Source organism: Anoplolepis gracilipes, chromosome 15 (genome assembly GCF_047496725.1).
Source record: "Anoplolepis gracilipes chromosome 15, ASM4749672v1, whole genome shotgun sequence".
Lineage (NCBI taxonomy): Eukaryota > Metazoa > Arthropoda > Insecta > Hymenoptera > Formicidae > Anoplolepis > Anoplolepis gracilipes.
Genome location: NC_132984.1, coordinates 7,097,449 through 7,121,622, shown reverse-complemented (window position 1 = coordinate 7,121,622; position 24,174 = coordinate 7,097,449). Strand labels below are relative to the sequence as shown.

The 24,174-nt window shown below is 29.1% G+C and overlaps 2 protein-coding genes across 5 annotated transcripts; one reads left to right on the top strand and one right to left on the bottom strand.

The window, feature by feature from the left end:
• The first annotated feature begins 783 nt into the window (after positions 1-783).
• On the top strand, positions 784-13,840 carry LOC140673988 (uncharacterized). 4 transcript variants are annotated; one of them, XM_072907264.1, is made up of 10 exons: positions 784-849; positions 6,826-7,010; positions 9,778-9,884; positions 10,017-10,236; positions 10,592-10,888; positions 10,968-11,164; positions 11,264-11,419; positions 11,626-11,914; positions 11,987-12,115; positions 12,302-12,719. In XM_072907264.1, the coding sequence occupies exons 3-10, from the start codon at positions 9,814-9,816 to the stop codon at positions 12,596-12,598; spliced, it is 1,656 nt and encodes a 551-aa protein (XP_072763365.1). In that variant the 5' UTR covers positions 784-849; positions 6,826-7,010; positions 9,778-9,813; the 3' UTR covers positions 12,599-12,719. The 4 variants fall into 4 exon arrangements, with proteins under 4 accessions (XP_072763365.1, XP_072763366.1, XP_072763364.1 ...); XM_072907265.1 differs by having other exon boundaries at positions 9,689-9,884; XM_072907266.1 differs by lacking the exons at positions 784-849; positions 6,826-7,010 and adding an exon at positions 13,574-13,840 and having other exon boundaries at positions 9,504-9,884; positions 12,302-12,545.
• A 3,671-nt stretch (positions 13,841-17,511) lies between these two features.
• On the bottom strand, positions 17,512-24,171 carry LOC140673818 (UPF0047 protein YjbQ-like). The gene is made up of 4 exons (XM_072907010.1): positions 23,751-24,171; positions 23,513-23,674; positions 23,199-23,335; positions 17,512-22,346 (listed from the first exon to the last, which is right to left on the bottom strand). Exons 2-4 carry the CDS (start codon positions 23,670-23,672, stop codon positions 22,131-22,133), a joined length of 513 nt encoding a protein of 170 aa, XP_072763111.1. The 5' UTR covers positions 23,673-23,674; positions 23,751-24,171; the 3' UTR covers positions 17,512-22,130.
• Positions 24,172-24,174: the final 3 nt, after the last annotated feature.

The window sequence follows — 24,174 nt, the reverse complement described above, 5'->3', positions numbered from 1 at the left end:
TTTATTTAAAGCATAATTTTATGCTATAAGATAAAATAGTTAGCGACTCATGCGGCGATTATCACCTGTCGGACGGTCAGCTGCGCCCGCGCTCGCGGTGCGCCGCGCCACTCCTGCCTGCCTTCTATACTCGACGCGTGATTTGCTAACTATTTTTGCTTATAACACAAAAACTACGCTTCAAATCAAATTTTGGTAAAGGAAAAATTGTCTTAGAATTGTGTCAGAAGTACGTCATTTTACAGACGGAAGGTTGTTCTGGGACACCCTGTATATATATATATATAAACCTAACCTAGCCCCAGTTGGTCAAAGGGTCACCTTAGGGCGCGTTCGGGGAGATACTATTTAGCGCTAACAGTGTCGTTCTGCCTTTGTTACTCATTAAAAGTTGTACAAAAGATAGAACAATGCTGTTAGCGCTAATAGCGTCTTCCCGAACGCGCCCTAAGGTGACCCTTTCTGCGCATGCGCTGACATGTGCCGACGCCATTATGATCAGTACATGTACTTCTAACCTGCTTTCGGTCTCTAATTCTTGTCAGAACACATGTCATGTTAGTAAAAAAAGTAAGAAATATAAATATTAAATTATGGGATACAAATGTGCAGTTATTTTATATCTTTTATATAAGCTTGTTATCATACTTAGTATGTATATATATGCATGCAACACACGCCTTCACAGCGCATGCGCAGAAAGGGATATCATACATACTTGTTTGTACATAAAATTAGAGCTGCTTTATACATAAGGAGTTAGCAGTTTAGTATTATATATGTAGAAGTCTGTGTGCTTATACATAAGGAGTTAGCAGTCTAGTCCCACATAGCAAAAGTTAATCCGAGGTATGTCCATCGGATGTATTTGTAGGAATTTTCAGATATCCAAAGTTCATCCGTGTAAAACCCGAGGATGTATTTGGGATATACTGAGGATACCAAAACGTCCGCTCATTAGATATCTGTACCCATGTAGCACATGTTCGTTTTATAAACGTTTTCTAAATGTATCCAATATTTTTTAACCGTCAAGCACCAATAAGAAACGTTTCAACAGAAACATTTTTAAAATCATGGTTTAAGAAACGTATATTTTACGTTTCTATAAATAGAACAAAAATTAATGTTTTAATTCAAAATTATATATATACACATTATTAAGACTGTACTTATTAAGACGATCCCCAGATAGCACAGAAAACTAAAAGATGTCTAAAAGATGTCTTCTAAAAGTCATAATTACGTTAAGTCGACGAAAAGATGACTTTTTGATCATCTTTTCGACAAGACAAAAAAGATCTATTTTATAATATACTAATATAATATAATTTTATAATATTTTATAATATTTTATAATATAGTGTTCTTTTGTTTGCCGCTACGTGGCGTGTTCAGATTTAACTCGTATTCAAGTTTTCATAACATGTATATAAAACCTAAAAAAACAGGTACTAAAAGTATAATTTAAATTATGTCAGTATTTTTGTCAGTTTGACTTCTGATGTAATCTCGAGAAGAGATTCAGAACATGAAAATAGATGTATTATATCCATATTTGCATTATTTTATTGAATCTGTGGATAAACAAATTTTTTACAAATAAAGGAAAAAAATCGTATTTTGACAGTTTCTTAAACGTTTTTTTTGTTAGAAAATGACGTTTCCCTTAACGTTTTTTAAGTGGACATTTTAACCAATCAGAAACGTTTTTAAAAGGCGGTTTTAAAACGTTTCGCAGAAACATTTGTGAAACGTTTTTGAAACGAATATGTGCTACTTGGGTATGAAATCCAAAAATGGATATTCTTATATAATAGATAATTATCCTAAGGATATCCTTAGGATAATTAATAATAAAATTCGATCCCAATAGTGTCCACTAGATGTTTCTAAATGCCTATTTGCTATCCTATAGGTTAATCAATATGCACTAATAGTGAATTCGATTGGATACATTAGTGCGCACTAAGTGCACATAAAGGTACCCAGACAGCACAGTCGACTAAAATTATTACTAAAACTGGGTATATTTTTGTCAAAGACATCTTTTAGTCGAAGCGTTTAATCAACGGAAAATTGACTTAAAGCTGTCTTATGAGCCGAATTCAGTCGCTTATAAGCCTATCCATATGTTGACTAAAAGATATGACTTGTAGATATCTTTCAGTCGTCTTTATAGCTTCTTTTTAGTCATTTCTAATGTTTTTTTTTGACGTTTGAATTATAGGTTATCTTTATAGGTTATATTTCATATTATGTATCTCTTATTGGGATTATACCAGAAATTAAATTGATAAAAAAATATACTTTACATTTCATATTTAGTAGTACCTGTTATTCTTTGTACTCTTTATATATTACATGTTATGAAAACTTGAATACGAGTTATAGTCTGAGCACGCCACGTAGCGGCAAACAAAGGAACGCGTATATTATAAAATAGATCTTTTTTGTCTTGTCAAAAAGATGACTAAAAAAATGATCAAAAAGACATCTTTTCGTCGATTAAAATTAATTATGACTTTTAGAAGACATCTTTTAGACATCTTTCAAAAGATGACTCTTTTGTGGGCAGAAAGATATCCTTTTAGAGATTTTTAGCCTTGTCAGAAAGATGACTTAAAAAAGACATCCTCTCGTCATCTTTTAGTATTATGTGCTATCTGGGGTGAATCGGGGTTTTCTATCCTTTTTTCACATCTTATACAAGGTGTTCGGTAACAGGTGGGACAAAATTTAAGGAGTGATTCTACTTGATAAAATAAGACAGAAATCAAGAATAACAAAATTGCGATAGAGGCTTCGTCTTTTAGTTATAAATATTTGAAAATTTGCGTAAAAGGTGCCCAAAGCATCGTAAACCGCAAAATTTTTGGCGTGCGTAGACTACATCGACTGAATCGCTCTGTGAGGCAAAAATATGCAGCGAATTGCTGAGCTTTATAGATACCTTTTATGCGAACTTTTAAATATTTATATAGGCTAAAAAACGAAGCCTCTATTGCAATTTTGTTTGTATTCTTGAGTTTTGTCTTATTTTATCGTGTAGAATCATTTCTTAAATTTTATCCCACCTGTTGCCGAACACCCTGTACATAATGGAAATAAAGTACGCTCATTGAGTACGCTTAACCCAATAAACTTTAATGAACTAAAATGACAATAAAATATGTAATGTATAATACAAGTAATCAATATATCATAATTATGTGATAGAATATCAAGAAAATAATTCATAAGTATAAAAAGACATATTTTATTCAAAATATAATAACCGCAATTATATTTAGATTTTCTAAATGTCTGATAGACATTTATTTTGCGATTCTCTTTCTATCTCGTAAAAGAAATCTGTAAAATATTTAATAATATTACATTATTAGTATTAATTTGTCTTAAAATATAAACAATTACATGATTTAAATCTTTTATATATACAGGGTGTTTCATTTTAAGTGATATGGTCGATTATCTTGCGAATCGATGATTTTATTGAAAAATGTTTCAGACAAAAGTTGCATGGTTTGAAGGGAGATATATGATGGAAATGTAGACTTGACCTTAAGTGACCTTGTCAAAATCATGTCAAGGTCATTAATGTTTCTTTAAATGAAAACTTCTATTTTTTATTACATATTCTTGTAGCTTATCTCGAGAGGTTTCCGAAACACTATAGAAACTAATAAAGTTACGTTTCATTGAGTACTTTCCGAGTTATAAAGCTTTAAAGTTGCAATATTTTGACATAAAATATAAGATATCTCGTAAAATATTCATTTTTCGATTATCTTACCCTAATACTTTTATGTACAGAATAATGAGACGAATCAATTGGTGTAATTAAAACACATAGTTATCAATTAAGAAAAAATCTGAATTTGCAACTACATTAACAGTTACACATTTTTACTTTAATATATATATATATATATATATATATGTTTTAATTACACCAATTGATTCGTTTCATTATTCTATGCATAAAAGTATTAGGATAAGATAATCGAAAAATGAATATTTTACGAGATAGTTTGTATTTTATCAAAATATTGCACCTTTGAAGCCTTATTATAACTCGAAAAGTATTTAATAAAAAAATATTTTATTATAGTGTTTCGGAAAGCTCCTTCTTAACAATTAAAGTACTTATAAAAACAACACACGGGAACTAATAATTTTATATAAAAATGATAAAAAATTTAAAAAATGATAGTTATGTCGTAACAAATATTTATTTAATATAAAAATAAGTTCTACGGTGTATGTTCATCGTGCAAGAGATATATAGCGTGCGCGTTTGGAATAACATAACATAATATTATTAAACTTTTGGAAATGACTTTAGAAGTCTAATAAAAAAGATTTTCAAAATATATAAAAAATTACTCTCGTGCATCTGTGTGAGTGTGCGAGATTGAAACACAAACTCACGTCAAACGTCATTTCTAAAAGTTTACAAATATTCCTTCATGTAATTCTTAGCAAAAACCTATCTTATTTTGTGTATATAAATTGCAAAACTTTTATATTAAGCAAATATATTGTCTTGTTAGGTTAAATTTTGGTCGATAATATAGAACAGCTTTTGAATCCCCTTAAAGTCATAATTGCGACCAACAATTGATTTCCTATTACTTTGACATATAATTAATTTAAAAATATTAAAAATTTTTATTATTAGGTAGACTTTCTTAACTTCACATTGATATATCTATTTTGTTAATAACAATTAAACTAATAACAAACGTTAAATTCAGGCTAGCATAAACTGCCGTTAAATTTCATTCAGCAGCGCACTGCGGGAAGTAGGCACCCCCTCCTTCAATTCATTGAAGGATGAGGTGTCCAGCGGGGATGGGTCCTAGTCATAGATCTTGAGACCTAGACCGAGCAATCCCCATCTAAACGTGTTTCAAAAATGGATGAGAAAAAAAAGAGAGAGCGAGCGTGAAGACGGCCATATTTCTCTTTTTCTAAGATTGTGATTGGTTCTCCTAGTATTACGGCGTTGAATAGAAAGAGATAGAGAGTGGCCGTCTTTGCGTCTTTTCTCTCTCCTTTTTTCCGATCACTTTCACCGATAGATGGCTCGGTCCAAGTCTTAAGGTCTATGGTCCTGGTAGAATGCGAAAATCGTCCCCAGGACCCACCTGTTCAACCCCGCCGAGGAAGGACCACCGGGTTTAGTCGGTAGGAGTCCGACATAACCCGCTCCTCTCTCCGGAGGGACGGGTATCCATGACGGATTTCCCTACGTAAAAAAAAAAGAGGCTAACAATAACCAACAAACAACCATCAACAATTAATTATTGAAAGTTCGAAAAATTAACTTAGTTGGCTATCTTTACAGAGCTTAAATGCACTCTTCAAAACTTCAATTGTTAAAAAATGATAAACTATAGTACATAATAGTGGTTTCGAGGTATAAAAAAATTTTTATTAACTGAAATTAAAATTATGTGTGAGACAAATTATAAATGTATGTATCTGTATATCATATAATAATATATAACCACAGTATATACTGTGATATAACTGCATTTATTTTTCTTCATTATTTTTACCTGTACATACCTCGAGATTAGTAACAGTATTATTTTGTAAAAATTAAAATTTTGATGTTTTATATGTATTAATTTGTTTGTGTGCAGCTTCGGATTATCATTTAATAAAAAAGTATTATAAAATAAACTATTATTTCATTTTCCGAAAGTTGAAAATATTACGGATGTGATTCCTAAATAATTTCATGCTGATTGAAATAAAAAAAGATTTTTCTAAAATTATGCCTGCTAATTATGCGCTTAATAAATTTTCCTTAATTATAAATAAACTATTATTTTCTAGATATCGATTATGTAAGTTTTCCTTTAGAGCGGAAACGTAAAAAGTGAAAAATTTTACCATTAAAAGTAATATAAAAATTTTCACTTTTCACGTAGGGGAAAAGTTACATAATCAATATATACCTTAAACTATATATTTCCTAAACTAAATATATTTCTAACTTTGTCCAAACGATTCATTGATTTGTTAATATATATAGAAATCAGTGAAACAATTTCCAAATGATTACAATAATAAAAAATAAGAAATTACCTGCTAAATATCTACAGAGATGATTGAAGTAGTAATTAGGCGAGTTTTCACCGATTTCAATCTCGTTTCACTCTGAATTGAAACCAAGTCAAAGGTTTTGGAAACTAGAACATTAACTTTACTCGGCGTTATCATCTGAAAATGGCATTGATGAACCGATAGGTTCGTGAAGGTTGTTTCGAAACCAAGCAAATTATAATAGTAAAAAATAACATATATAATTATAATATGTCCATGCATGTTTTTTTTCTCTTTATGTAATTTCTGTTCTATAATTTCGTTCTAAACAAGAAAAATAACAAAAGAAGAATTGAAAAATAATTTAAAAAATAATTTTTGCATTTTTGTTTTTGGTTTTTTATTAGCAAATAAAATTTGAGAAAATTCTTTTGCAATCATTTCTTTAACTACATTTTTTCTAAAAAAGAAATGCGAAAATTATATTCTTTGTAAATATTTTTTAATTATATATTTTGTCCTAATTTTTTCCCATATTTATAGACTATTTTATTACACTATATATTTCTAGGATAATGATTTGCTGCATTTTCTTTATATGATTTTCTTTAAATATTTTTTATAACTTCTTTTTAATAGCATTATATATTTTCCATACTTAAAATAAAACAATTTATATTCAAAATCTAAAATCTAATTAAAATCTGAAGGCAGAGAAAATCAATATTTGAAAGATACAAAATAAAACTTGTTTTTCATTTAAAGGTTGGTAATGCTGCACGAGTAATTCGACTCGGAGAATTTTTAAAATCTTTATATCTACTGGCGCATACAAGCGCGAGATCGGGTCTTTGCAGTTCCTCACTAGTCGCGTCAGAAAACAGTAGTCTCTGTGATTGAATACACTTATGCTACACGCTTTTTCATCAGAAGAATAATAAATTCCATAGGTGAGTAAAGAAAAACAAAAATCAAGCCTTTTTCGCTATCGATATAGATATATTTGTATAGATATTTTTGATTGTATATGTTCGATCTTTCCTTTTTTACTTGATTTTTACGAAAAAGAACTAACAGACGCTATTCATCTATCTGCGATACCGCCTCTTATTTTATAATCGCATTTTTTCCCATCTTACTCGCTTTTTTGTTTATACATATATCTCTGGTTTCAATTTATTTAATTGTCGCGCATTAAAAACGCGATTTATATCATGATTGCATTGTATATATTTTTTATATCACGAACTTTTGCATTTATTGAGAATTTATTAAGAATTTCGTCAATTAAAATGGAAAAATGCTGTTTTTAAGACTAATTGAAATCGATAAGTCGTTTGATTAATTTTTTCTTTTTTTAAATTTTTTATTGATATTATATGTATTGAAATTTTTCTCTCGTCGATTATATAGAGGTGCACCTTGTACAAAGTCGAACAAATTACGTATGTGTGTATGAAAATATTAAAATTTAATTAATTTTCTTACAAATATAAGTTTGTTTTTCTTATTGCATTATATTATACTTTTCATTTATTATACTATTTATTTATATATTTTTTCATTTATTTATTGCATTCAAAATATATACGTACATATATATATAATATTAGAGAAAAAAAATAAAAAAGAAAAATGTAAAAATATATAGATAAAAATTAAATTTTTTGCTTCAAACAAAAAAGTTTATATTAATATTTTATTATAATTTTTGAGAACAAATTTATTTTTTATTAAATTTTAGCTATTTAATTTAGCTAATTAATATTTTTAGTTCTTTAAGCACTTTCATATATTTTACCTTCTCTATTTAAAGTTTCAAATATTATCATTTTTCTTTCGCTTTTCCTGTCTTGGATTTTTAATTTTAATATATATGGTTCTAAAGATAATTATATATTATAAATATTATATATAAATATATAAAATTGATGAATTTATAAAGTTTTGAAGAAATGTTAGATCTTCATGTTTCTAAAATATAGGAACTTTAATCTGCGAACTCTACATATTTGAATTCTTAAAATAGAAATATAGAATTTCTGGGTTTTTAAAATATTAAAAATATTAAATATATATCTAAACAATTAAGAAATTTTTCCAATAAGAATGTTTGTTAAAAAATAATGGCTATTTACATTAAAATTATATTAACATAGTGCACGTCATATAGTTACCAGATTTCTTAGCATTCTATTTATAGTACAACATGAATGAGGAATATTCCTTGTTCTCAGAGTAAATTGTGTACATTATACTATTCACTCTTGCTCTTTAAATAATTGTATATATATATATATATATATGTATATATATATATATATATATATATACAATATATATAAATATATATATATATATATATACACAATATATATAAATCTGTTTATTAAATATAATAAAATATAATAAATATAATAATATAATAAAATATATATAAAGACTTAATAACTACATAAAAATAAAAAGAATAAATTTCTTATTACTGAGAAAATTTATTGTTATTATATTTTGTTTATTTTTCTTTTTATACACACACGTACATTACGTACGCATGTATGTATGTGTGTATACAACAATAATAATAAAAAGATTAAAATAAAGTTCAATCGTCTTAATGCAGTAACTTATTTCACATCTGTTATGCACTATAGTGTACTTATATAAAAGATGAAATAGATCTGTTGCACTTGAAACACATGGCTTGACGGCTATAATGGCTCACATGACTTCTTGAAGGAATGCTTATTTACGTATCCATAAATAGCTACACACATCTCATTCCTTCATCACTCCCATAGACGAAAGGAGTTGTGTGCTTGAGAAAAGTTACTTAGTAAATGCATATTCTATGAAAAAAAAATCTTTTAACTGACTTTTGTTTAAGCAAATAAAAAAAAAATATTTAAATTTATAAAGATATTTATAAATTTAAATTCGAAAATAATATGCATATATATGTAAATATATAAAAGTTTATATATAAATATATATAAAATTTATATATAAATATATAAAAGTGGATATATTTAAAAAAAGATAAATTTTAGAAGATTAAAAACTTAAATTAATTAATTTTGGTTTAGCAAAGAAAGTTAATATTTTATAATCAATATAGGGATCCAAAATAATATTGTATAATTAAAGCTACAGGTCTAAAAAGAATAATATATATATATATATATATATATATATATATATATATATTAATATATACATATAATTATAATAATATGTGTTATTTATAAATTAATAAAATAATATTCAAACAATCTAACATTATAAATGTTACGAAATCTAAATCTATGAACAAATGTTAAAATTAGAATAACATACAATAATAAATATAATTAATTAAATAAATTATAATATGTTTTTTCATATATATGCTAAGAAACAGAATACATTGCTGTCTTCTACGCGTTTAAACTGATGATTAAGAATGATTTATTGTGAATGATTTCTTTCTATATTTCTTGAGGTCATCATGGGTGACTTCTTATCTCGATGGAAGTTCATTCAATTAGACGCATGGAGAAAGATTATAGCTTACGCAGAAGTAGTGACAACCTTATTTGTGTTTGGTATAATTTTATTGATTTTCCACTGGCTTCTTAATTTGTATCAGATTTTATCAGCGTTCAACATCGACCAAAACTCTTCGATTAACATAATACACTACTAAGCAAAACAATACTCCAATACATATTAATATAGATTACAGTTCCTTGGACAAGCAGCAGTAACAAGACAATGAAACTATTCATTCTTTTGATGCTCTTATATTGCTTTTACATCAATATTGGTCACACCAGAGAGATAACGTATGTAATTTATTAATTACTTAATTATAAATTTATATTTTGAATATGCTCTTCTTTTTTTAAATTTACTTTTCAGTATATTATTGTTATATTTAGTCTATGTCCTATAAATGATTACATCAATTTTTATAGTCACGAAGATATTAAAGATGCTATGTTGAGCTTAGTACATATGATGCGAGAGAATACAGAAAAGCTCGAAAGGCATGAAGCAAGAGAACGACAGCTAGGTGAGCAATTAAAGAAAACCATAACTATCCTGACGAAGCGTGTATCCGCCGTAGATGGTCTAAAATTGCAACTGAATAAATTGGATGAGAGGATCTCAGGAATAGAGAATCTGTTTGCACAGGTTAACCATTTAAGTACTTAATAAAGCGAATAAAAACGCATTATTTTTTAAGTAAATAAATATAAGTGAACCTCGTTAGTCTTTTCTAGCTTATCTCCGTTTAATTTTTTAAGGTGTTTCGATAAATCCTCCCTCTTTATCCCAAGTAGCAAGATGACGTCTTAATAATGTCTTAACGACATCTCCTACGTCAATAAGACGTCATCATTAAAACGTCATCTTGGGATCTTTTTATATCACCTGTTGTAGCTTCAATCTTTGCTCGACTCTTCTTCATTTGCATTTTTCTATTCTTTTTTTTTCCTATCCTATTTTTTTGGAGTGTTAATAATGTTTTTCTTTTTTTTCCACGTAGAGGGATGAGAGAGAACGTATACAGATGCAGAAAACGATGGATAGTTTGGAGGAACTGGAGAGCCGCTTGGAAGGTTGGTTCACGGATATTGAAAATAAAGTTGCAGAGATAAAGAATCGTCCAGAAACTACGTCGAACAATAATAACTTTACCGACATTCTCAACAAATTAAATAAGATCGAAAATGATTCGATAGAAGGGATCGCAGGACTGAAAGATAATTTGCATAATAATATGGAGAAAATGAATAGAGAATTAATTCCGCTAATGGAGAAGGCGCATGTAATCTTTTTAGAGGTAATCTATTTATGCGAAAATAACATCTCTTTTTCCTTTATTATTTTCAAAAATATAAATCGTCCGTTGAATCATATAGATACAAGACGTAACCACCAGGATCGGGGACATCGAGAATTCTTTAGAGAAGATGAAACAGTTGACGCAGAGCGTTCAAGAAAAACCATCAGAACGGCAACTGGATTTGACTCCAGCCTTTGATGAGCACATCAAGACATTAGTGCGAGTGCAAGAGTTAATGGAGAACTCTTCTGACAGATTACAAAAATTATCCAAGTAACTTTATACTTGAAACTCTCATGATTAAATTTAAATTGTCTTCATTGCGCAAATATATAAGAACATTTACAATATTTTAATGTTTTAAATATATAGGATAAATGAAGTGCAAGCGCTTCACAACGAGACGCAGGCCATGTTGCAGGAGACTAAGCACGCATTGAAGGATATCGTTACAAATAGTATGAATAATATTGAAGATAGAATAACAGAAGCCAAAGAAGAAACGAAGGATTCAGTGGCAGCATTACGGTAAATTTTATTTGTCATCTCGAAGAATCATAATAGTTAAATGTTGTTCTTTTCTCATCTTTTATAGGATATCAAAAATCATCTTTACATTAAATAAATAAAAATCAAGGTCAGATGATTATATTTAACATTAAAAATATAAGTCTCAAATAATATATTGTATGATTCTTTTTTTTTTTTAATTTTGAGGTTTTTTTATGCTACAGGATGGATTTGGCTAACAACGCAGAACGTGTTAGTCAGGAACTACAGGATTTGGAAAAGGGTCAGTCCGTGATGGTTTCCATGGCCGATCATGTGTTAGATACAAAAAAAAGAGTAGAGTATGGCGTACATCAGATCTTGTTGGAAGTGGGCGACCTGGTAAAGACACAAAGCGTCAATATCAATAGTACTCTAAGTCAGAGATTCGATGGAATTTCAAACGATATCATGGATAACCAGAATGGCGCCTTGGCAAATCTTACTAGCAAAATGGAACAGGAAATGAACAAAGTAAATAATCTGCTTGCTCACTGAGAAGTTAGCTGTTACTAGAATTTAATCATAACTATCTTTATATTATAGGTTTGGCGGCAGATCAATGTGATGTATCAGCAGATGTCAGAGAGTGCTCGAGCTTTAGACAAACTACATCAACAAAATGAAGCCTACGTTAACGGTACGACATCTACTATGGGTGGAATGGAGAGTAAGGTAATAATAAACATAATTAAATTAAAACATAATAAGAGATTAATGCAAAATTTCCCTAAAAATAATAAGTAATCAGATGATGTTATATTAATATAGATTATCACATATGTATTATTCTGTATACTTTACTTATCAACATTTCCTACGTCATAGAGAAAGTAATCACGAAAATCTGAAATCTTACAGGTCGGTGAAATAACAAAACGCATGACGGAGGTAGACGAGAACTTAAACTATCTGCTCGGTCGCTTGTCATTAGTGACGCAAGAATTCAATCAGATTAAGACTGGCTTAGGAAATGCGTTAGACAATATCAAGGCTTCTTTCAAGGTGGTCCAAGAAAAGGCGTTGGACTTGACTCATCCAGGTCCTCACCCGCTTCCGGAAAATTACAAAAATCCGAGCGAATCTGAGACCAGAAAACCAGACGGTAAGCCTCTGTCGGACCTTGTAAGTCATATCTTCAACGTACCTTCCAACTGACTACAAGGTTTTTTCAAAGGTTTTTACCCAGTAAATACTGTTATATTAATATTATATAAAAGCAATAAAACGGAATACTATAATATACATAAATATTACCGATAAGTTATTGGTTAATTGTAATTTCCCATTCATAAATGTAACATGTATAATATATATGTTACAGTTATATTCTATATAAACTTCATATAAAATTGTTACAATAATTAAATAAATATATATAAAGTGAATTACTGCATTTAATTTATAAAACTCAGAATTTAATTTATATAGAAATTTCGATTTTTTGCTTCAAATAGTAAATGGATTATTTCCAATTTATCTACTCAATTTCAAATAATTTGCTTAATATACTGAATCCCTTGTTGAAATCGTATTATAAATTAAATTGACTTAAAAATAAGAGATATTTATTTTAAATCTTATGTTAGTAAGTTCTTTGTAGATTTTATATTTATTTTATGGAAACTTGAATATGAAATAATTAAGTCTGGTTTTATAGTTTCGCGTAGTGGCAAACGAAATAAGCTATATGTATATGTAACAATATTATGCAATAATATTCGATTACATTACTATTGTAATGTTGCAAAATAATGTGATATAACGTATATGATGTATTATAATTTTATATTATATAGATAACATATACTGTATTATTATTAGGCTGCGTTCCGATATTTACTGTCAGTACTGAAAATCTATAATGTACGTGACGTAAATTATATTAGCAGATTTTCAGTACTGACAGTGAATATCGGAACGCAGCCTTACTTATTGTTATATTTTATTTGTTCCACATTACTGCAACAGTGTTTACTGGGTAAATAATTTCATTTGTTCATTAAAATAATGTAAAGTCCTGTAAGCAGCACAAAGAATTCTCGTAATATTTTTTATATAATTACCAACAAAACACAACCTTACAAATTTTGTTGTTGTTAATTTCTTTTTTACGCAAACTGTTTGTTTTAGTTGTGACCGTAAAGTAAACCATATCCGACTCTCAGATTAAACAGTTGGTTTTGGGCTACTCTCAGCGGAAAAGATAGTTTTTTCATCTTTATAATGAATTAACATCTAATACCACCACCAGCATCATTATATCATCATAATTTACATTATAAACGATTGTAAGATATATTGCGATTTTCTTTCGAATATTATTTATATTCTTAATCTTTGTTTTTTTCTTTTGGTTTATTGTGGTTTAAAAATTTTTATGAAAAAAGCTAATAAATCAATTATGTAATGATCTAATTCATTAAAATATAATTCATTATATAAGAATGTAATTAGAAAACTGCAGATATTTTATGTAAATGCATATTTTCATAGAAGATTGACAAGATTTACGAAAGATGTTTATTTTTTTGTCAGAAAGCTTTAAAATGCACAATTTCTATTATATATATATATATATATATATATATATATATATACACGTTTTTAGCAACTAGTTTTCCACGAATTAATGTAAATCTTATGTGAAGTAAGATAAAAAAATATTATATATTCCATACTTTTAAGCTGACTTTAACAAAATTTTAGTTTATAGATTTTAGTTTATAGATTTCAAATATTTTTAATATATATTAAATAATTAAATTATACCTATAACTTGATTTTCTCAAGATGTTTTTTTCTCAAGAAAAAACGATTCCAGATTAATAAAAAATCTAACATTAAAATTTGATTCGGAGAAACAGAACATCTTATATATTTCTTCTGTATATATTTTTTAAATATTGTGATGTATTTTCTTGCATATACAGAATTGTCCACATAACTCTTTACAGCTCGATATCTTGAAAAGTTTGTCATTAATTTTAAAGATTTAGGTCTTTAATTTTATAAGTGCTGATGGACCTTTAAACGTGAATGGAAGTTGATTTTCAGACCTCGATTGGGAGTAGGGCGGAGACTTTGAAATTTTAAATGGGAATTTCTATACAAAATTGTTGGCTTTTGTGGAAGAAAACAATTTAGTTATGTATTTGAAACGTAAGAATAATCACACAAATCACAACACTCTAATATACTTTGATTTATTCAATTTATTAAATGTTCAAATTGTCCTTTTATAGATTTATAAACATTTATTTATCCGAATTAACAAAGAATTATTAACATTTGATATTTTTATAGAAGTCACTAAAGTCCAAGCATCGTGTATTTTCACAAAAAGTATTAATTTTTGTTTCTTATGGAAAATAATGTTTGAACCGTCGATGATGAAAAAAAATATGAAGTAAAAGTTAGGAATACTTTATTAATTTGGATAAATAAATATTTTCATATCCATATAGAAGACATTTTGAAGATTTAATAAATTGAATAAATCGGAGTATTATTAGTTTCCCAGTTAGAAATGATTCGTCGAAATGACATCGATTCGACGAATCATTTCTGACTGGGTTGTTTTGATTTAGCTTATTCTCACGTTTCAAAAAGCTATAGGTCAAAACTTTAAACAGTCATATTTTTTCACATAGAAGCATGTGACAAAAAATGTTTCGGATAAAACTTATAAGTTGTTTTTTCCCATAGAATCCAAGAATGTAATTTTGTATAAGAATTCCCATTTAAAATTTTAACATTAATTCTCGCCTCATCCATACAAGGTTTGGAAATCAACTTTCATTCACGTTTAAAGATTCTTATAAATCTAAATCTAAATCTTTAAAATCGATGGCATACTTTCTGAGATATCATGCTGTGAAGAGTACAGGGTATTTGGTAATTGGTGAAAAATCTGTTAATGACAGACTCTTGAGATCATTTGGAGTCGATTTTTCCTCAGCGAAAATATCGAGAGACACCATTTTTTGCAAGTTTCCAATTTTTATCATTTTATATCTTTGTAATTAAGCCTTAAATGAAAATTCTATTAGAGTAAACTTTATCTGAAATTAACTGAAGAATATAGTTTCAAAAAATTTAATAGTTTGTGAAAAACGCCTTTTTTTCAATTGCTTATAACTCGGAAATTATCGATGCCTCAACATTTTTGCTGAGGAAAAATTGTCTCGAAATGATCTCAACCCAAGTAGCACATATTCGTTTCAAAAACTTTTCACAAATGTTTCTGCGAAACGTTTTAGAACCGGCTTTTGAAAACGTTTCTGATTGGTTAAAATGTCCACTTAAAAAACGTTAAGGGAAACGTCATTTTCTAACAAAAAAAAACGTTTAAGAAACTGTCAAAATACGGTTTTTTTCCTTTATTTGTGAAAAATTTATTTATTCACAGATTCAATAAAATAATGCATATATGGATATAATCCATCTATTTTCATCATGTTCTGAATCTCTTGTCGAGATTACGTCAGAAGTCAAACTGACAAAAAAAATATAATTTAAATTATACTTTTAGTACCTGTTCTTTTAGGCTTTATATACATGTTATGAAAACTTGAATACGAGTTATTTAAGTCTGAACACGCAACGTAGCGGCAAACAAAGGAACACGTATATTATAAAATAGATCTTTTTTGTCTTGTCGAAAAGATAATGAAAAAGACATCTTTTTGTCGATTAAATTTAATTATGACTTTTAGAAGTCATCTTTTAAAAAATTACTTTTTTTTTGTAGGTAGAAAGATATTCTTTTAGACATCTTTTAGCTTTGTCAGAAAGATAACTTAAAAAAGACATTTTTCGTCACCTTTTAATTTTCTGTGCTATCTGGAGATCGTCTTAATAAGTACAGTCTTAATAATGTGTATATATATATATATATAATTTTGAATTAAAAAATTAATTTTTGTTCTATTTATAGAAACGTAAAAAATACGTTTCTTAAACCATGATTTTAAAAATGTTTCTGTTGAAACGCTTCTTATTGGTGCTTGACGGTTAAAAAATATTGGATACGTTTAGAAAACGTTTATAAAACGAACATGTGCTACCTGGGAACAATCTGCCATTAGCAAGTTTTTCGCCAATTACCGGACACCCTGTACAGGCTATTATTCTGTATACAGATTGAGGAAAAAGTATGGAAACCCTAAAAAACCTCGAAAAATATAAGTTTTACAAAAAAAGAATCTAAGGTAAGATCAAGAAAGGATCCGGCTATCTAAGGCGAGAGCTATTCATTTTTTTACTTATTTCATATTTTGTATTAAAAAATATCATAACAAACTTTAAAATATATCAGGAAATTCTTAACCAAAAGTTTTATTATAGTGTTTTGAAAAGCTCTCGAGGCAAGTTATAAGAATATGTAATTAAAAATAGAATATTCCATTAAAAAAATAAAACGTGACCTTCACGTCACCTTCAAGCGATTATTCACGGTCAAATCAATGGCATCATCTTATATTCCTCTCGAAACCCTACAACTTTTGTCTAAAACGCTTTTCTATAAAACTTATATTTTTGGAGATTTTTCAGCGTTTCCATATTTTATTCTGACCCTGTGTAAACATCTGCAATCAAACAATTAGTATAAAATGGACAATATGATCTAATTAACTCCCATCTCTATTTTAAAATATCAGTATTTTTATGCAGGAAAAAAGGAGGCAGGATACTATATTAGAGTTGGGTTTCATTGGAATTTTATATTTCTATTGCTACTATTTTATATAAAAGATAAATAAATCGCTACAAAGAAAAAAAATTTGAAACGTGCAAAAAAAAAGTAAATCTTTGAAAATTATAAAATCGTTGTTAACTTTACTGTTCTTATGCAAAGATTATTGAAGTCGGTATACTTTCGTAACGTATTTTAGGTTGTCATTGTAAAACCGCGGTACATGTTCATGTTTATTTATGCGTTTCACCTTCTTCCTCTTTTTCATTTTCACACATATACTTGCCTTTATATATCCACATACACACGCGCATGCACGCAAGCACAGGCGCACGGATTTAATAATTGATATAATATATATGTATGTGCCATGTTTGTTGTGTTATAACAGTTCTTTATTTCTAAACGGTAGAAAATACTTTTATTTACGCAAGAGTGCAAAGAGGGACTGACGGAGTCTGCATGCGTTGCAATAATTAATCCGCGTTCGCGCGCACGCTGCACGCAAGCGGAAGCCTACGCTTGGAATGATGAATTTTATCTTTCTCGTTCTGATAATTCCATTTTTGGCATACAAGTAATCATAACTCTTATAGTTTTTATACGCATCAGAAAGAGCCCAAGGATCTCCAAGAATCCAAATTTAACATTAAATAATAAAGTTTTTAAATGCAAAGAATTTATAAAAACTTTTCGCACAGAAAAGATTAAAAGCAACGTTCCAAAAGTTCATTTAGAAAGATTTGAAAAAAAAAATCGAAAACACAATCTTATTGTTTTCGTAGTATAATTTCACGGTAAATATTCACATATTTACCAATTTCACGATTTGAGATTTTTCCAAGAAGAGAAATATTTCAAGAATGTCTACTCGAATTTTATGGCATGCATTTCTCACTACGAAGGAAAAACGTAAAATCTCTTAAGTTTCAAGTGATTTGTAAATGCAAATACACTGAAAAAAACTGAATAACTTTCATATAACATTTTCATTTTTTATCGTTAAATCCACGTATCAAAAATTATAATAAAGAATATATATTGCATATTCAATATTTTGTCAAGACATTGAATATACAAATAGAGATATAAATATATATTTATAATATATTTTAAACACACAATTCACTTGGCTTGCCGATTGTGTACAAAATATCAGAGCAAAATTATCAAAGAATTTTTAAAAAAATTTCTGTCCCAATAAAATTCCATGAGAATTCTCCGATTTGTCCAAGTATAAAAGAAATCCCTGAGAGTTACAGGTTTTTCATGGTTTTTTCAGGGAGTAGACAACCTGAATTATTCCAAAGATTCCAAAAATAATATTTTTTCGAATCGTAACTTCGAACGTCTGATTGAAGGAATAAAATAATTCGCGCACATTTGAGGATTACAATCTTTGAGAAGAGAGGAACTGGAGTTCCCTAGACCCTATAGATCGCGCTAAATATATAACATACCTTCTAAAATCTCGACCAACACACCTTCGTTTGAGTTCAGCAAACCGTTATTATTTACAATATGCATGTGTACAGATTAAAATACTAATCGCCTCACTTTAAACCACGAACTGTGTGGTGGGTGACTGACTAGCCGTCAAACCTAAAGTTGCATTCGTGAAGGCATGTTTGATACCGTAGAAAGAGAACCGCGAAGGTATCACCTTTGTGCATATATGAGTTTTCCTTTCGTATCTCCCATGCCCTCATTTTGCGCATTCGGAAGGGCAACACGTACGATGACCTCGAGAGAGACAGTGTACCACATCACATTATATTACATTATACTTTGAGCTCCGATAATGTCTTTTTATAAGCTATGTGAACTGTAAATAGAGAGACATATTTTAAAGCATAGGTCCATTTAATCACATAATGGACGACAACGCGTTTTTTTTCTTTTTGCATGCCTATGTATACGTTAAGAATTAACGACTAAACGACAACACTTGTCCTGCTTGTCTCTCCGTTTCGACGACACGCTGCAACAAGCTCATAATAAGCATCGATTAATAACATTATGTAAGCAGTTCTGTTAGTTCATCACAAAGATTTGTTCGGCTCCTTCTCTTGCGCCGATAATCTTTGGAATAGAAAAAAAAAATGCAAATTTTTATATTTTTGTGTCCAAAGATTCAAAGTTCTGAGGACTAAAAGTGACTAGAATTTCCAACATTTCCAAAGAGTCAAAAGTGCAAAGAAAACTCTCTCGAAAATTGACACCGCTTAATCTTCGCGATGAATCAACGTTACAATTCAATGCAGTGCTGGATTCTTTAAAATGATGCCCGATGTATTATAAACTTCAAAATTTATTTTTTAATAAATAAAAGTTAATTGCATCAACAGTTAATTCCTTGTTCCTACAAAATTAAAGAATTCAGTGTAATAAGTAAGTGATCTAATTTACTTTCTTTAAATTTGAGAAGTCATTCTTTAATATATAATCACAGTATACTTATACTGTGATATAATCTTCAAATTTAATCTCATCCTCCCTACTATATTTATGTTATAATAATATCTGAAAAATAAAATAAACTTTTTCTTTGCATTTGTCAAAATTAGTTTTTTAAATTTCACTCCAATTCGGTAATATAAATTGCTAAAATATGAATCTAAAGAAAAATCTGTTTCTTCTCTCTCTCTCTCTTTGACAAATACACACACACACATATACATATCAAGTATGTTAAAAAACTAATTTTTTCAAGATTATATAAAAATTTACATAATTTCTTGCTTTTATAATGCCACAATTTAATAGCAGTAACAAAGAGAGATTAGTTGTCTCAATATTTTATAAAAAAAAAGTTGCACTAAATTCCTCAACTGAATTTAAAAACTGCAGTGATAAATCATCAATTCAATTTTTTCATAATTAAACATTTTGTATTAAAAGATCTTTTAATTTTATCTTAGATTAATAAATTCAGAATACTTCCAATTTATCTGTAAAAAGAACATTACAGTGAAAAATGTATACAATTTAATATTTGTAAATTAAATGTAAATTAATCTTAGAGAACATAAAACAAAAAAAATTAATTTTATACACTTTTTAAAAATGTTAATATTTGAAAACAATACATCAAGTTCTTTGGCTTAACAGAATAATATGGTTGCTATAGTACAAATGTGAAAAAATAATTGACGTTGATGCAATTAACTGTTTAAGTATAATAACGTTGCTTCAATTACACAGGATATTACAAAATTTAAGCATAAAAATCTTCAACACAAAAGTTCGCGGTTTATTAAATAGTAAAAAGTGCCATCTTTTAATTCTAAGCTTTCAACAACTTTCTAAATATAAAAATTTAAGATTTAATTAAATCATAAGCTGTGATTTAAAACTTCTTTATCTTTATCATGCACATAATAGTATTAGTACATAATCTTTTATTAAGCAATCGAATAATGTATACAATTATTAACATTATTAACGCATGATTCACAGATAGAAAACTTATCAATCACAGTTCGTGATTGATCGACAAAATTTTAAAAATTGTTACATTTAAAGAGTTTGTATAAAATAAAAAAAATTGCATTCATTTTAGTCTTTCACACATAAACTGCAATGTTTTTATGCTTAAATTTTGTGACATTCATATATACTATAATTCACATAGGAAAATGTAATCGCGCTATGTGCCCATGATATAACATACCTTACAATTCTAGCAAAAACGCGCACAATGGCAGAGAATCATCGCTCTTTTCCCTATATACATATACACACTCCTAATGCATAGAAACATTATTCGCGAACGATTTAGCTCGTTATTTTTTAAAGCTACGAGTCAAAAAGTCCGCAATTTTCGAAAGTTTGCAACAAAGTCGTAAAGTTTCGCACCTTACAGTCTCTCACTCTTGTTACCCTCTTTCTGTTTCTCATATTGGGACAGCTTAAAGGTAGCAGAGTGTAAAAAAGGATGCAAATTTTTGCATGTGTGTGCTTGCTTGTATTCGTTAACTTCATTTATACAAAAGGGTCTCCTAAATAAAACTACGTAAATTCGGAGTATTGGACGCGTTATCGGAATGCATAGATTCATTCTTCCTTCTCTCTGGCTTTTTCTTTCTAATTGCTTTCCTTAGAGCGTATCTTTCCCCTCTTTTGCTTTCTTCTTTTTTTAATAGTGAGGCGAAAGAGCGCTGGATACTCGCATTTAATTCGTTTGTTTATAAAAGACAATGCGCGCATACGCAGTGGCAGTTTTTTTTTTATTTCTTTTTTATTTCCTTTATATTCCTTCGCGTCTTGTATTATTATTATTATTATTATTATTGTATTATTATTATTATTATTGAATATCGAAAATGTATATCACGTGAAAATGCGAGCTAAAAAAACTAAGAAAAGAGAAGCATTTTAAATTCTTACAAAAAGATTAATTTTCATGAAAAAGTTCCACAAATTTTAAAACTTTCAAGCCTTTATATAAATTCCACTATTTTTGGAACCAAAAAACTTCCAATGACCTTAGTTTTTGTATTTTTGAATATTTTTTTAATCTGATTAGACCTTTTCATCTAATTAATAATTATGCAACTTTTTAAGCAGAAAGATTTCCTTAAAAATCTTAATTTTCAACGTGCAAATTATCGACACAAACTCAAAAGTTTTTATAGTATCATTTTCAATTTCTCTTGTCTAGAGAACTCTTATAACAGCTCCAAAGACTTAGTGTCATTTAAATAAAAATAAAAAAAAAAAAAAAGATATATTCTTGCAGAATGATGTTGGAAACATTAATAAAACTTAAAAACACATACACACGCGCAGAAGCGTTATGAACAATGCGCGATATCGATTTTTGTCCACGATCGACGCGGATGGCTAAATTTGCGAGGTATCCGACTCACTCTTCCTCAATGGATTGTACTTTTATAAGTCGACTAGCGCTTGTAGCGGCTGCTAGCTTGATTCACTCGAGGTGGACACGCGTAGCTGACGCTTGCCACGCCTTTGAGGATGCGAGTGGTCCTAGCTGCTGGTAGAGGCGATAGGACTGACCGGGCTGAGAGGGCTACGCGCCGAGTCCCTTAGAACACCAGTTAACGTTACCACGAGCTTGCGACTGCCAGCATGATCGCGGTGTTCGCCTAACCAAATGCCCTGCCATGTACCTAACGCCAGTTTACCATCGGTGATTGGAATGCTCAGCGATGAACCCAAAAAACAAGCCTTTACATGCGCCGGCTATAAAACATTAAAAGTAATTGATAATACTGATTACTGTTTTACTGATGTTCTAAAATTGTTTTTGCTCAAGAGAGAACTTTTGAATTTTTCTTTTCTTATAAAAATTAGTGTACTTCTTTCTGAAGAATAATTATTTATAAAGAGATTTATTAACACATTGTGGACAATATGAAACTTTGTAAAAAGCTAATTTCTGTGCATTTTCAGAACATATTGTGCATGCATTAATTAAAGCAATAGTAAGCAAGGCTCTATCTCAAGTTTTTCATTACTGAGGTTTCTAACTTCAGTCATTCAACAAGAGATGCACATTCTTTTTTTACGACATGAAAGAAAAAATCACTGTTACTATTGTTATTATTGTTGGAACATCTGATAGAATCAGTATAACAATTGATGCTATATTTTTAAATAAAAGCATTTTGAGAATATAGAAGTATAATCTACTAAAAAATTGAAAAATTATTTTATCAAGTTCTGAGAAAACACTTAATATAAAACACTTTGTTCACTTCATATCAACACTGCATTCCTAAAAGCATAAATATTAATTATTTTATGAAGTTTATCCCTTGTGTATGCTGTATATAAATATTTGTCCAATGCATTGTGAATATTTAAGACATTAATCGATATCTTTGGTCTTTAATTTTTCAAAAACCAAAGACTTCGATTCATGTCTCTGTATGCAATATGTTATATAAATAAATTAATTTAGTGAGTCAAATTAAATTAAAATGCATAAAAATATATATATATATATATATATATATATTATTGAAAATAAATAATAATAAATAATAATGGGATTATTAAAAAAATAGAATATCTTAAGAAATTTGAATTTACCATATCATCAGGCCCTTCACAGCTATGTCTGTATTCCAAGCCTTCAGGAACTATTTTATTAAGCATCATTTCCATATCATCTCTCACATCTGGATCCCAGCTTTCATTTAATGCTAAACTAGCTGAGGTGTGGAGAACTATAGAAAAAAATTAATAGTGTAGCATTCATTGCTCCATTCAAGAAAATATATAAATACATGTTGCAATGTAGTAATTAAATTGACATTAAATAAATAAACTATCAAATTTTTCTGGTCACCTATAAAGATACAGGACACAAAATTATTGTATTCAATCAGATTGTTAGTGCTCACTTTGAATATGGCAGAGACCAATGGAAAACTGACAGAGCTCAGGGACCTGCCTGAGGATCTCCTCAGTGACAAGGTGAACGCCCCGATGCTGCGGTCTGAGGTTAATCTTGGTCTGGAACCAGCCGGAGCCGATTTGGATACCGCGGTTAGAGGAGGCCATGGCTGCACACAGTTGAACGATACGAAGGGAGAGAGAGAAAGAGAGAAAGAGAGAGAGAGAGAGAAAACAGGAAGAAACCTGAAGTTTCTCTTATAGAAACGCTGATCTTCAGTACTCCAAGGTGGATTACTCCAAGTAGTCGATGTAGGATTCCATTTTCCTTTCGATGTTTATAGATAATCTATCGCGCCCCAATTTCTGCCAAGCGCTCGTCGAGCCGCGAAAGGTTAGGTTAAGTTAGATTAGGTTAGGGGAAAAATAGATAGGAGACGGTAAGGAGAAGAAAGGGGAGAGAGAAAGAGCGAGAGAGAGAGAAAGAGGATACGTATACAAGGCGTGCTCGCACTTACGCATTCACGCGTATGCACGGAACACCTGTCACTGCGACACCTGTCACTCACCTACCTATATTTATAAGCAGCAATACTCGAAGGTAGCGACAAACGTTACCAGACCGTAACCTCGTGAGGAAATATCATGAAATATATATATATGTATATAT